At 43.7% G+C, this 15,525-nt stretch overlaps 1 protein-coding gene across 2 annotated transcripts in view; it reads left to right on the top strand.

Annotated features, from left to right (window-relative positions):
• The first annotated feature begins 6,241 nt into the window (after positions 1–6,241).
• atl1 (atlastin GTPase 1) overlaps positions 6,242–15,525 on the top strand; it is an 82,253-nt gene continuing 72,969 nt past the window's right edge. For both annotated transcript variants that reach the window (XR_010975690.1, XM_068039087.1), the window contains exon 1: positions 6,242–6,346. Coding sequence is in view for 1 of the 2 variants with exons in the window: in XM_068039087.1 (XP_067895188.1) it covers positions 6,298–6,346 (49 nt within the window). In the remaining variant the exon portion in view is untranslated. The remainder of the gene's footprint in view (positions 6,347–15,525) is intronic.

Genomic DNA, 15,525 nt, shown 5'->3' on the forward strand with positions numbered 1-15,525 from the left:
TGTCTCAGTTTCCACCACCCTTGTGGGCAGAGAGTTCCAGGTCATTACCACCCACTGTGTAAAAAAGTTCTTCCTCACATTCCCCCTGCATCTCTTGCTCAAAACCTTCAATCTGCATCCCCTAGTCCTCGTAACATTAGTTAATGGGAACAGTTTTTCCTTGTCTAACTTATCTAAGCCTGTCATAATCTTGTACACCTTTAGTTTTTTAGAGATACAGCACTGAAACAGGCCCTTCGGCCCACCGAGTCTGTGCCGACCATCAACCACCCATTTATACTAATGCTACACTAATCCCATATTCCTACCACATCCCCACCTGTCCCTACATTTCCCTACCACCTACCTACACTAGTGGCAATTTATAATGGCCAATCTACCTACCAACCTGCAAGTCTTTTGGGAGGAAACCGGAGCACCCGGAGGAAACCCACGCAGACACAGGGAGAACTTGCAAACTCCACACAGGCAGTACCCGGAATTGAACTCGGGTCGCTGGAGCTGTGAGGCTGCGGTGCTAACCACTGCACCACTGTGCCGCCCTATAAAATCTCCCATCAATTTCCTTTGTTCCACTTAAAAGCAAAAACTCAGCAAGAAAGACCCACCCGTGGATCACTCAGGAAGTTAAGGATAGCATTAGATTAAAAGAAGAGGCTTACAATGTTGCGAAAAACGGTAACAAGTCTGTAGTTTGGGAGTGTTTTAGAAACCAGCAAAGGGCCACCAAAAGGTTAATAAAAAGGGCAAAAATAGTATGAGTAAACTAGCCAGAAATATAAAAACAGATTGTAAGAGCTTTTATAAGTATATAAAAAGGAAGAGAATAGCTAAAGTAAACATTGGCCCATTAGAAGCAGAGACAGGAGAAATTATCATGGGGAATGAAGAAATGGCAGAGGCATTGAATAAATATTTTGTGTCTGTCTTCACCATAGAGAGAGAAAACAGTGAACTTCAGGCCAGTTAGCCTAACATCAGTCATTGGGAAAATGCTGGAAACTGTTATTAAGGAAGCCTTAACAATGCACTTAGAAAAGCATAGTATGGTTTTACTAAAGGGAAATCCTGTTTCACACATTTATTAGTGTTTTTTGGGGATGTAATTAGTAGGGTAGACAAAGGGGAACCAGTAGATGTAGTATACCTGGATTTCCAAAAGGCATTCGATAAAGTACCATACAAAAGGTTAATAGGCAGGATAAGGGCTCATGCAGTTGGGGGTAATATATTGGGATGGTTAGAGGATTGGTTAATGGACAGGAAGCAAAGAGTGGGCATAAACGGAGCATTTTCAAGTTGGCATGCGTTGAATATGGAGTGCCACAAGGATCAGTGCTGGGGCCTCAGCTATTTATAATTTAGATTAATGACTTAGATGAACAGACAGAGAGTAATGTATCTAAGTTTGCTGATGATACAAAGCTAGGTGGAAAGGTAAGCTGTGGGGAGGACACAGAGGCTACAAAGACATATAGACATGTTAAGCGAGTGGGCAACAAAATGGCAGATGGAGTATAATGTAGGGAAGAGTGAATATTTTTTAAAAGGTGCAAAACTTGTAAGTGTTGCTGTTCAAAGAGACTTGGGTGTGCTTGCACAAGGAACGTAAAATGTTAACATGCAGGTACAGCAAGCAATTAGGAAGCACGTGGCATGTTGGCCTTTATTGCAAGGGGATTGGAGTACAGGAATAAAGAAGTCTTGCTACAATTGTGCAGGGTTCTGGTGAGACCACATCTGGAGTACTGTGTGCAGTTTTGGTCTCCACATTTAAGAAAGGATATACTTATATTGGAGGCGGTACAGTGAAGGTTCACTAAATTGGTCCCTGGAATGAAGGGGTTGTCCTATGATGAGAGGTTGAGTAAATTGGTCCTATATTTTCTGCAATTTAGAAGAATAAGAGGCATTTTAATTGAAACATACAATATTCTGAAGGGGCTGGATAGGATAGACATTGAGAGATTGTTTCCCCTGGTCGGGGAATCTAAAACACGGGGGCACAGTTTAAGGAAAAGGGGCTGGTAATTTAGGACTGAGACGAGGAGAAATTACTTCATTCAAAGGATTGTGGATCTTTGGAATTCTCTACCCCAGAGGGTCATGGACACTCCATCGTTGAATACATTTAAGGCTGGGACAGAGAGATTTTTAGTCTCTCATGGAATCAAGGGATATGGTAAGCAGGCAGGAAAGTGGAATTGAAGCCTAAAATCAGCCACAATTGTATTGAATGGTGAATGGCGGAGCAGGTTCAACCGGCCATATGGTCTACTCCTGCTCCTATTTCTTTTGTTCTTGTGTCCTAAGGAGAACAACACCAACCTTTCCAACTTAACCTTGTAACTAAAATCCCCCATTCCTGGTACCATTCTGGTAAATCTCCTCTGCACCCTCTCATGGACTCTCAAATCCTTCCTAAAGTGTGGTGACCGGAGCTGGATGCAATACTCCAGCTGGAGCCTAACCAGTGCTTCATAAAGGTTCAGCTTCCCTGCTTTTGTACTCAATGCCTCTATTTATGAATCCCAAGATCCCATATGCTTTACTAATCACTCTCTCAATATGTCCTGCCACCTTCAAAGATCTATGCACAAGCACTCTGAGGTCCCTCAGTTCCTGCACACTCTTTAGAACTGTGCCATTAAGTATATATTGCCTCTCCCTATTGCTTATGCCAAAATGCATCACCTCACAATTGTCAGTATTAAATTCCATCTGCCACCTGTCTGCCCATTCTGCTAATTTATCTATGTTCTGTTGCACGTGCTTAATATCATCCTCACTGTTTGCCACACCTCCAAGTTTGGTGTCATTCGCAAATTTTGAGATTCTACTCTGTATTCCAAGATCCAAGTTGTTTATGTATAGGAAAGAAAGCACTGACCCTTGGGGAACACCACTGTCCACCATCCTCCAGTATGAAAAATAATCATTTACTACTACTCCTCCAGTGTGATGCCACCACCAAATGCATCTTCCCCTCCCCTCCCCTGTCAGCATTCTGAAGGGATCGTTTCCTCCACGACACCCTGGTCCACTCCTCCATTACCTCCAACACCTCATCCCCTTCCCACGGCACCTGCCCACGTGATTGCAAGAGGTGTAATACCTGCCCTTTTACCTCCTCTCTTCTCACCATCCAAGGCCCCAAACACTCATTCCAGGTGAAGCAGCGATTTACTTGTACTTCTTTCAATTTAGTATACTGTATTCGCTGCTCACAATGCGGTCTCCTCTACATTGGGGAGACCAAAAGCTGATTGGGTGACGGCTTTGTGGAACACCTCTGCTCAGTCCGAAAACATGACCCCGAGCTTCCAGTTGCTTGCCATTTCAACACATCCCCTGCTCTCATGCCCATATCTCTGTCCTGGGCCTGCTGCAGTGTTCCAGCGAACATAAACCCAAGCTCAAGGAACAGCACCTCATTTTCCGATTGGTCATGCTACAGCCTGCCGGACTGAACATTGAGTTCAATAATTTCAGAATATGACTGGCCCTTTTTTTATTTTTATTTTATTTTGTTCCTTTTTTTAACCATGTGCCCACCTACTGTTTTTTTCATGTTTGTGCTTTTGGCTAAGGCAGTTCATTATTCTGTCATTAACACTCCCTCTGCACTAATGCTTTAACTTTCATCACACCAATAGCACACTCTCTTTGCCTTTGTCCCATTACCTTGCCAGTTAATCTCTCCAGACCTCTGTCCTATCACACATCTCGCCTTTTGTGCTCTTCCCCCCACCCCTACTTTACTTGTTTAAAACCTATTACATTTCTAACCTTTGCCAGTTCTGATGAAAGGTCACTGACTTGAAACGTTAGCTCTGCTTCTCGCTCCACAGATGCTGCCAGACCTGCTGAGTTTTCCCAGCACTTTCTGTTTTTATTTCAGATTTCCAGCATCCGCAGTATTTTGCTTTTATTTACTTCGACTAGCTGTTTTCTGTCAGAGTCAATTTTTAAAATCCAATTGGACACTGAAACTCTTATTCCATGAACTTCAATTTTGTTAACCAGCCTTTATGTGGTACTTTATCAAACGCTTTCTTAAAACCCATATAAACAACATCCACTGGATTCCCTTCATCAACCTACTCTGTTGCTTCATATAAAAATCAATTAGATTAGCCAAGCATGATCTGCCTTTTACAAATTCATGCTGGCTAATTAACTCAAACCTCTCCAAGTGTCTGTTGATTTTTTCCCTGCTTATTGTTCCTAAAACCTTACCCACTACTGATGTTAAACTCACTGGCTTGTAGTTGCTAGGACTGTCCTTTGTTGTAACATATGAATGGGTAAGTGTATAAAATAAAATCTGATGCTAAAGTAAATTACTGCTTGTAAAAGCATTATGAGAAATGTGGAGACAATGGGACTGATTTTGATTCCCCCCACTGGGCAGGAATGGGGTCTTAGCACAAGGAAAATGGCAATGCAGCACTTACTGTCCCAGTCCCATCAACTCTGGATCTCTGCTTTTTTGGTGGGAGCCTTAAAATGGGAGCTCCAGATACCCACTGGAAATAGATGGGGAAGCCACTGTAATCCATTCATGTGAGTTGTGGATCATGAAGGATACAAGGAAAAGGGTAAAGATGGCTTTTTTCGTGATAGAGATGATGGAAGTAAACACTCAGGTGAGAAGGCAAGGTTGTGAAGGTGGCCGTGACTATAGGCCAGAGAGTTTATATGGAGGAAGAGGTTTAGCGAGGACAGGACGACAGTGAAATGAGAGGGGAGAGGATAAGCTAAATTGAGGTGAAGATTGAAATCACTAAGGATGAGGAGTCACTCAGTGTAGAAGCTTGGGATGGAAAGATTTCTTGAGGAGAAACGGGGTGGGGTCTGAGGGGTGGTAATCAATGAGCATTTTAAAGGAGTGTTGAGCAGGGTGGTACATTTTTTTCCCCAAATAAACTTTATTCATAAAAAATCAGTTAAAAATACATTACAAAACAGTACCCAGTCAACAATACAAAGAGTGCAAAGGAGATCAGTTTCCTTCAATACAGGAGTGAGTTGCGTCACAACCCTTCCATTTCACTTTACATGCCATGTACATTTTGCAGCAAACCCATATTTGCTGGATACAGCCCGAGGGGTTTCCATGGATCCAGCCCCTCAGTTCACCTTGGTGAGGAGGACCTTACACAGGGTGGTACATAATGAATTGCTCAAAGGAGGAGAAGATGCCAGAAGAGTAGGAGGATTAATCAAAGTGTGATTTAGTGATTAAAGCCACATCTCCCTACTCACTGGTACATGAAGGTGAAGTGCTGCAAGTGTTGGGGTTGACTTTCACCACAGCAATGAGCTGGGATATTTGGTTGAGCTGGGCAAATTCTGTCAAAGTTGTGTAGTTTCGAAACACTAAATGAATACAGGAATCTATTCTGTAATTCATAATAAACTAGACTAAGCACTTTTGCCTTGGTTGGTTAGGTGCTTCTGAATATTATTATTGATGGAATTTAAAGATGTAGCCTATGTATATTTAACACTGCAACAAGTAAACTGCACTTAACACATTCAACAATTGGAATGTACCTGCTATGAGGTCTGTCGACTGGACCCAGCTCACTTCTCCACCCAAAGAAGCGCATGCATTAAAGCCTGGATAAACCACCAGCACCAGGATGATATGGTCATAGCTCCCCTCGAACAGCTCAACACATCAGCTATTCCATCTCTGTGTGCAGCAAGGCCTCAACTGACCATGTAGAAGTCATAATTTCTCATTTAATCTATGATGCTATTGAATTCAAATTTTCAGTTTGCTGAGGACAGTATTTTTCAAAATTTTGAGAGATCAGAAGATAATTATTGAACAATCGTCAAATTGTATGCGTAATATGCTTATGTTTTTGTTGTACCTCAAGGCAGCATTTAGTCTAAAATGTATATATTTCGTTTTTTTAACATTATTTGTTTCGTTGTGATTTGTGGTTTAAATGAAGACCTGCGACAGATCATGTCTTCCTCTCCAAAGATTTATCCCGGTGAGAAATAACCGAATCCAACCCTACCCTGTATGTAGAATTTACATATATTTGATTAAGATTCTCTCTGTATCCTTTATGTTATTAATATCAATGAATATGATATATATTCGATGCTTGAACAAGAATGTATGCACACTGCAACCCCCTGGTGCTTTGCAGTACATTGTTTAATCCTGAGCTACGAAAGCTTCCATCCTCATAACTCGTCATCCTCGCAGAGAGAGACGCCCTTTCGAAAGGGACCCTCCTCCGAACACGGATCCACGGTGCAGACGCCAACAAAATGGCACAGAAAAACACGGCGAGGAATCGGAAAGAAAGAAATAGCTGGGGTAAGTCAGACATCTGCTTGTGGTGATCAGAATCTCTCCGTTAAAGCTTGTGGAACCAAGAAATATTGCACCTTCTTGCAGGAAGCATGATGCTATCGGTGGTGGGGATCAGTGGACTTTTAGTCCCCAGTGTTGGTTGAACAGGGCGGGTAAAGGACGGGTTTGCTGCCAAATGCTGCACAAATATTAACGAGTCGTGGCTTTTTTATGAGTGTTCCAAATGACCGTTGCATTTGGTCTTATGCATTATTTTTGCAGGAGCCTTGCAATGTTATGGAAGCCGGCCCGAGCAGTAAAACGGCTGGCTGGCTTCTGGGGTTTTGCTTATTCAGACAGGCCTTCAAACTATTAGCTAAATAAATACAAAAAGGAAGAAGAATGTACACAATGTGCGCCACCCGGGTTGGAGCTCAGAAGCACAGATGCCTGGCTGCGAAGGAATTTGCTGTTGTGAACGTCCTTATTTCTGCAGTGAGCCGCCTGAGGAAGGAGTGAAATGGCTCGGCTTTAAAGGGGTCGGTGAGAAGGGGATTGTTCTCTCGTTCGCACTGCACCCCCCCCATCCCGTTCAAAGGCAGATGCTGTTCACCGCACTCTTCATCTTTAACATTACCTAAATGAACCATCTTAGGGAACAAAAAGAAATCGATGCCGAGCAAACACTTCCAGACGTGTAAACCTCTACCACCGCCCAGAATGACGTTTGCTTTTCCATATGGGGACAGGTAATACGTTGAAGTTTTTTTCCCCACATTTTCTCATTTTATAATTGGAAATGCGAAATTGTAATCATTGGGGCCCGCAGCAGCGACCCTTGTCTTGCGGGGGGGGGGGCCTATATTTTACTGGATAATATCAAATATTGCCTGCTTAATATGGTGTCAAATGGAAACACACCTATGATCTGTGAAAAGGCACGTTTGCAATAGGTAATATAAAAATAGTTGACAAAATGATCAGGCACCTGCAATTACCATTGTATAGGTGGCCTTTTATTGGATCCACTCAGAGCTCCTGACTGGTTCAGACCCCATGCAATTAAAAGGGTTGCATGGTCTGAATGCTCCCATTGGTGGCCCAAAGAAACAAAATGATTAAAATGTTCCCTCCTTTTTATGTTCTATATTTTGTCCTCCATGTGATGATTTTCCCTGTTATCTCTTCCTGTGGTATTTGCCTTGCCTCATCTCACCATCACAGAGCCCCCAATTATATTTCCAATAAACTGCTAACGGCCCAACTTATTGTCTTGGCACCCATATTAGCTGATATTGTTAAATATCAATATTGGTCTCTCTCCTCATGTACCACGGCCCCTTTTTAAAGTCTGCTGTCATCACCACTCTCCTGAAGAGTCCTTGCTGTCCTACTGTCCTTGCAAACTACTGCCCCATTGCCAATCTCCCTTTCCTCTTTAAGGTCCTTAAACGTGCTGTTGCCTACTAAATCCGTGCCCTTCTTTCCCGGAACTCCGTGTTTGAGTCCCAGCCGTAGTACTAAAATGACATCCTGGGCTGGATTTTGTGCAGGAGGCAGGGTTCCTGGCGCCAGGTCAAAAAAGTGGGGTGAACCTTGCCTCTGCCTTTTTGCCCCCCTCCCCTCGGAGAAAGCCTCCAATCTTTTAAATTAAAAGAATCACAAGCCGGGATCCTTGTCTTTTTAAAGACGGGGATCCTGTTTCCATGAGCTGCCAGCCAATCAGAGGGCTGGCAGCTCAGCGATGCCAGAAGCACCACTGGGAGTGGTGGCCACTGCTGGTACCGCAGAGGCCTCAGACCCAGGCCCAGTGCTGGAACCCTGGACAAGAGGTAGGTGAGGTGAGGTCGCCGGGGCCAGTGTGGGGGTTGGTGTTACACTCCGGGGGAGGCAACCTCCCCATGTGGAAGCGACACCCCCCCCCCCCGCTAAACAAAGATCAGTACAGCACAGGAACAGGCCATTCGGCCCTCCAAGCCTGCGCCGATCTTGATGCCTGCCTAAACTAAAACCTTCTGCACTTCCGGGGCCCATATCCCTCTATTCCCTTCCTATTCATATATTTGTCAAGATGTCTCTTAAACGTCGCTGTCGTATCTGCTTCCACCACCTCCCCTGGCAGCAAGTTCCAGGCACTCACCACCCTCTGTGTAAAAAACTTGCCTCGCACATCCCCTCTAAACTTTGCCCCTCGCACCTTAAACCTATGTCCCCTAGTAACTGACTCTTCCACCTTGGGAAAAAGCTTCTGACTATCCACTCTGTCCATGCCGCTCATAACTTTGTAAACCTCTATCATGTCGCCCCTCCACCTCCGTCGTTCCAGTGAAAACAATCCGAGTTTTTCCAACCTCTCCTCATAGCTAATGCCCTCCAGACCAGGCAACATCCTGATAAACCTCCTCTGTACCCTCTCCAAAGCTTCCACGTCCTTCTGGTAGTGTGGCGACCAGAATTGCACGCAATATTCTAAGTGTGGCCTAACTAAGGTTCTGTACAGCTGCAGCATGACTTGCCAATTTTTATACTCTATGCCCCGACCGATGAAGGCAAGCATGCCGTATGCCTCCTTGACTACCTTATCCACCTGTGTTGCCACTGTCAGTGACCTGTGGACCTGTACGCCCAGATCTCTCTGCCTGTCAATACTCCTAAGGGTTCTGCCATTTACTGTATACCTCCCACCTGCATTAGACCTTCCAAAATGCATTACCTCACATTTGTCCGGATTAAACTCCATCTGCCATTTCTCCGCCCAAGTCTCCAACCGATCTATATCCTGCTGTATCCTCTGACAATCCTCATCATTATCCGCAACTCCACCAAACTTTGTGTTGTCCGCAAACTTACTAATCAGACCAGCTACATTTTCCTCCAAATCATTTATATATACTACAAACAGCAAAGGTCCCAGCACTGATCCCTGCGGAACACCACTAGTCACATCCCTCCATTCAGAAAAACACCCATCCACTGTTACCCTCTGTCTTCTGTGACTGAGCCAGTTCTGTATCCATCTTGCCAGCTCACCTCTGATCCCGTGTGACTTCACCTTTTGCACCAGTCTGCCATGCGGGACCTTGTCAAAGGCTTTACTAAAGTCCATATAGACAACATCCACCACCCTTCCCTCATCAATCATCTTCGTCACTTCCTCAAAAAACTCATTCAAATTAGTAAGACACGACCTCCTCTTCACAAAACCATGCTGTCTCTCACTAATAAGTTCGTTTGTTTCCAAATGGGAGTAAATCCTGTCCCGAAGAATCCTCTCTAATAGTTTCCCTACCACTGACGTAAGGCTCACCGGCCTATAATTTCCTGGATTATCCTTACCACCCTTCTTAAACAAAGGAACAGCATTGGCTATTCTCCAGTCCTCTGGGACCTCACCTGTAGCCAATGAGGATGCAAAGATTCCTGTCAAGGCCCCAGCAATTTCTTCCCTTGCCTCCCTCAGTATTCTAGGGTAGATCCCATCAGGCCCTGGGGACTTATCTACCTTAATGCTTTGCAAGACACCCAACACCACCTCCTTTTTGATAATGAGATGACTGAGAATATCTGCACTCCCTTCCCTAGGCTCATCATCCACCAAGTCTTTCTCCTTGGTGAATACTGATGCAAAGTACTCATTTAGCACCTCACCCATTTCCTCTGGCTCCATGCATAGATTCCCATCTCTGTCCTTGAGTGGGCCAACCCTTTCCCTGGTTACCCTCTTGCTCTTTATATATGTATAAAAAGCCTTGGGATTTTCCTTAATCCTGTTTGCCAATGACATTTCTGGTGGTAAGATCCTAGTTGTGGTGTGAAGAGGCTGTTACTAGGTCACTTAAGGGCTTAAATTGGCCTCTAGGCAGGATGGCCATCGTTGACCTATCCTGCCCCCGGGAAGATCTCTTGGCGACGGGGTGGTAATGGGCCCTCTGCCCTGCCATCCTCCACCCTGCCTTGCGATATTCTGTGCCCTCCACCTCGAGACCGCACAAAATCCAGCCCCTATGTGACTGTGACAGAAGTAAGTGATCTCTCCTCGTCCTTCTTGACCTGTACACAGCCTGTACATGTTTGACCATCCTCCTCCAACTCTTCTCCATCGTTATCTCGCTGGGTGGGTCTGCATTTGTCTGATGCCATTCTTGTCTATCTAATTGTAGTCAGAAAATCATCTGCAATGGCTTCTTGTCTCACTCCCATATCGTTATCTCTGGTGTCCCTCAAGACTGTCCTTAGTCCCCTCCTGTTTCCCATGTAAATGCTGTCCTTCAGTGACATCATCTGAAAACAAAGCATCAGTTTCCACATCTATGCTGATGACATGCTACTCTACCTCACCACCACCTCCCCCGACTCCTCCATTGTTGCTAAATTATCAGACTGTTTATCTGACATCCTGTACTGGATGAGCAGAAATTTCCTTCATTTATGTATTGGGAAGACCAAAGTCATTGTCTTCGATCCTTGCCAAAAACCCCATCCCTACCCACCAAATACATTCCTCTCCCTAGCAACTTTCTGAGGCTGAGCCAGACTGATTGCAACCTTGGTGTCATATTTGACTCCAAGATGAGCTTCTGGGCACATATCTGTACCATCACTAAGACTGACTATTTTCATTTCCATTACATCGCCTGATTCTGGTCCTGCCACAGATCATCTGCTGAAACCCTCATTCTTGCCTTTTTTTTACCTGTAGTCTTGACTATTCCAACACATTGTGACTGGCCTCACACAGTCAACCCTTTGTAAGCTTGATTTTAATAGTTTCACCATTGGCAGCCATGTCTTCAACTGCCAAGGCCCTAAATTCTGGAATTCCTTCCCTAAACCTCTTCACCTCTCTACGTCTCTCTCCTCCTTCAAGATTCTCCTTAAAACCTATCTGACCAGCTTTTGGTTATCTACCCCAATATGTCCTTCTGTGGCTCAGTGTCAAATTTAGTTTGATAATGCTCCTATGAAGCACATTGAGATGTTTTACTAATTAAAGGCACTATATGAATACACATTGTTGCTGCTGTTGTCACTATTATTAGTGCTGCCTCTCTTATTAGAGCCTACAGTAAGCTTATGGATTAATTGAAGATTTGAGAAAGGAAGGAAACAGAAGGGTGGTTAAAAAGTCTCACTCTGTGTAGCTAGTGGAATTGTCATGTACAAGCATGGGCTGGGATTTTACAAAGCTCCCAACGTCGGGTGGTAGATTTTTAATCAGTACAGTGGTGGGGGCGGGGGTGGGGGGGTGGAATATAACTTTAAAAATTTTAATTAGTCAGCAGGACTTTAAAAATGGTGACAGCACCCGTGCACAGATAGCTGACACCATTGCCGGTGTCAGAGAGCCTGCCCCCTTTACGTGATTGGCTGTGGGGAGGGGAGTGGCCCAACATGCATACTATAGTGGATGGCATGGCGGCACATGGCCCGCACATGCGGGCTGCCATTCTTTTCTGCCCACTGCCGGTGCATAAAATCCAGCCAGTGAAGTGTGAAACAAAGGAGGCTGTGGAGGAACCCTGCAAAGCTGAACCAGATAGCATAGAAGAGGGAAGGGAGATATTAGCAAGTGAGATAATAAGTAACTTTGGAATTGTGAAGCATCAGTAACCAATGGGTAGCACATGCCAAGAGGATAATGAAATTGACCCAGAAAAACATGCATTGGCAAGATCACTGACAAAGTTGAGGTTTCTTTAGAGGTGTGAAAGGTATGAGCAGTGAAGCATTTTCTAAACAAATTAACATACGAGAAGCAGGAAGGTAGAGAGGATGTGTGGGTGGGGGATGGAACACAAGTGCTCAATATTTTCATTGGCTGTTTAAATGTATGCTTTTTTGTGTATGAAACACAAAGACAGGAGCATCTATAAAGTTAGTTTTGCCACTCCTCACCCACACAGGCCAAACAAGCATTGACCTCTTATTTTAGCATTAACTCATCAGATGAGGCATAATCTACTCTACACCTGTTAGGGAAACAACATGTTATTAAACAAGGAGTGGACAACTGATATAATTAAAGCAAGGGATGAGAATTAAATGATGTGTCTCTGGTAGCTAACATCGAATCATGATGACTCTGTTCTATAGCTGTTTGATCAGGTGGGTCTAATCATTGTTCAGTGGGCACTAGTGAACTCTGAAACCATCCTTCTACTTGAAACCTCCCCCACCATCCCCGACCAGACCTCTGCATTTCAGTAGCCACTTTGGTTCATCTAAGACTGAAATTCCTGGAGACTGATTCATTTGATTTAGAATGGAATGTGGTACTATGGTAAGAAATAGAATTAGTCTGAAGAATACAGTAGCGGGGGAAACTGAAGATAAAAGTGTCAGTAAATCAATGACATGTCAGCTTGGGTCAGTGGGAGCGTTCTGTTTTCCAGGTCAGAAGGATCGTGTTTGAACCAGAACATTGGTCATATAATCTGGGTTAACACTCCAGTGCAGTCCTGAGGAAATGTTTCATTGTGTGAAGTTTCAGATGAAATGTGAAACTGAGGTCCTGTCCAACTGTTCAGGTGGTTTTAAAGACCTCATGGCATTATTTTAAGAAGAGCAGAAAGTTGTCTAGTTAAACAGATTAAGATTTCACCCTTCAGTGAAACCCAATAAAATGCATAGGTTAAATTTGTGGAACTTTGTTAGTGCAGAATAGCTGCCGTATTATTCTACGTAACAGTCACTGAACTTCAAAAGTAATTCATTGTTTGAAGTACTTTGAGACATTGCAACAATATGGTAAGATGCTACAATAAATGCAGGTATTTTTTTCTAAAGACAGATCAACCAGAAAATTTAATATTACTTTTTAAGTGCATGTGTTACATCAGGAGTTTCATAATGTAACAGTTCTCTGCTAAGCCATGGGTTTGGAGCAGTAAAATGAAAAGTAATTGTATTGACTCAGTATTTGTGCTAGTTCAACATAGGGAACTAGAAATAGAACAGAAAATGACAGTCAGAACAAACAGACAAGTTAATATTTTGGATGTGGTCTTTTCCAGTTTTAAGAAAGGGTTCATACTTGAAGCATTAGCTTCTCTATTCTCTGCACAGATGCTGTGTTTCCAATATTTTCTGCGTTTGTTTCAGATTTCCAGCATCTGCGGTATTTTGCTCTTGATATTTGGGAGTTAGTGTTAGTTTGGCTCAGTGGTAGCTTTCTCATCTCAGTGATAGAAGGCTATAGATTCTTGAGTACTTAGATTAGATTAGATTAGATATACAGCACTGAAACAGGCCCTTCGGCCCACCGAGTCTGTGCCGAACATCAACCACCCATTTATACTAATCCTACACCAATCCCATATTCCTACCAAACATCCCCAACTGTCCCTATATTTCCCTACCACCTACCCACACTAGTGACAATTTATAATGGCCAATTTACCTATCAACCTGCAAGTCTTTTGGCTTGTGGGAGGAAACCGGAGCACCCGGAGAAAACCCACGCAGACACAGGGAGAACTTGCAAACTCCACACAGGCAGTACCCGGAATTGAACTCGGGTCGCTTGGAGCTGTGAGGCTGCGGTGCTAACCACTGCGCCACTGTGCCGCCCTTTTGTTTTTACCAGGTGCTGTTTTTTCAGATAAGACATTAACAGAGGCCTAATAGTAGATATAAAGGGGCAAAATTGCAAATATGTTTCTCTTTCGGACTTAATCGTTGTTTTACATAGTTTCGTGGTTTTGTTATGAAAGTGCTTTTGTTTGTTGTTAATATTTTTTGAGGAATTCATAGTCAAACTGAAGAAATGTTGCACCAGTTTTTTTTTCAAGAGGGTCATCAAGAAGACACTGAAAGAACTAGTTTGGCAACAATGTTTACTGGTTGTCACGTGACAAAAAAAAGAACAGAAACCCTGGTAACTGGGGGAAGATGTGAGCAGAGAAGTGTCAGTTGCGCGCCCCTTGATAGGACAGAACCCCAGCTCAGCCCAGCCTGTTCCATCTCTTTAAAAAAAAAAGCCTGCAGAAGAAGGAGAAAATTTGCAAGGAAGGAGAGAAGACCACAACCCAGGTCAGCTTTCCAGAACCCCTCTAAAAGACTCTGAGAAGTCCACTGTGTCAATTCATCTCATGTCCTGTCTTTGAAGAAAAGCCTGCTAAATTAATTCTCCATGCCACCTGAAAAGAACTGTTCTAAAAGATCTCAGTGACCCATCTGCGTGTACTCGGAAGCTAGACTGTATGCCAGTTTTGGAACACAACATAGCTGATATGCTGTTTTCTTCAAAATTGAGCAAGTATTCTGCCCAAGTGTTTTTTTTTGTCTGTAATAGAGCTCTGATCAAAAATCCCTTTTGTTTTTCTGGTTAACTGCTGTATATGTGTGTAAGTGTGAGGGGCTAAGGTAAAAAGGGAACTTTCAAATCTTAATCTGTGTGTTTATGCTTTACTTCATTACGGGTTAATACTTGTTTTATAATAAACTGATCATTTTGTTGTTCATTAAAGAAACCTGGTTAGTGTGTTTTATTCTGGGAAAAATAGAGCATATGATTGACCATATTGCTAAGTGGGAAAATTAAAAATATATGTTGTGACTTGTGGAGAAGTGGGACTAGAATAAAGAAGTGTAAGAATGCATGTAGAGAACCAGAAGGTTTCAACGGCTAGACAGGCAGCGGAAATTGCTGATGATTATGAGCTTGTGTATAAGCCCAAAGCCTTTGTCACTCCCACAAACCCGAGAAGGATAGAAGGTGGGAGGGTGAAAGGAAGGCAAGTAACCAGGGACAAGAAGAGACAGCTGGGAACACCCGGGATCTCCTCCTCATCCCAGAAAGGAAGGTGCTATTATATTAAAAATGGGATTCTGATGAGGGAGTGGAGACCTCCTCACAGACCTGCAGACAAAGCATGGTTGGTAGTTCATTAAAATAGTGGTACAGCTAAAGTATTGCCGGGAATGATTAAGGATAGTGCATGAAATTCCTATAGCGTGACATGTGGGGATTCGGAAGACCAAATCATGTGGAGTTCCAGGCACCATTCACGGCTCCAGAGGCAGCGCATTGGTCGCGGAAGGGACAGAAAAATCAGCAGTTAGAAGCTGGCCAAGGTCTTCAACACCCTGTGAAAGAGGGCAATAGGGAGAGGGCAAGTAGTGGCCCATAACGGCCCTTAGATTTAATGTGGGCCCAGGAGGGGCATGATGCGGCCATTTGCAGTCCAATTTTGCAAAGGGAC

The sequence above is a fragment of the Heterodontus francisci genome, chromosome 9 (assembly GCF_036365525.1).
Source record: "Heterodontus francisci isolate sHetFra1 chromosome 9, sHetFra1.hap1, whole genome shotgun sequence".
Classification (NCBI taxonomy): Eukaryota; Metazoa; Chordata; class Chondrichthyes; order Heterodontiformes; family Heterodontidae; genus Heterodontus; species Heterodontus francisci.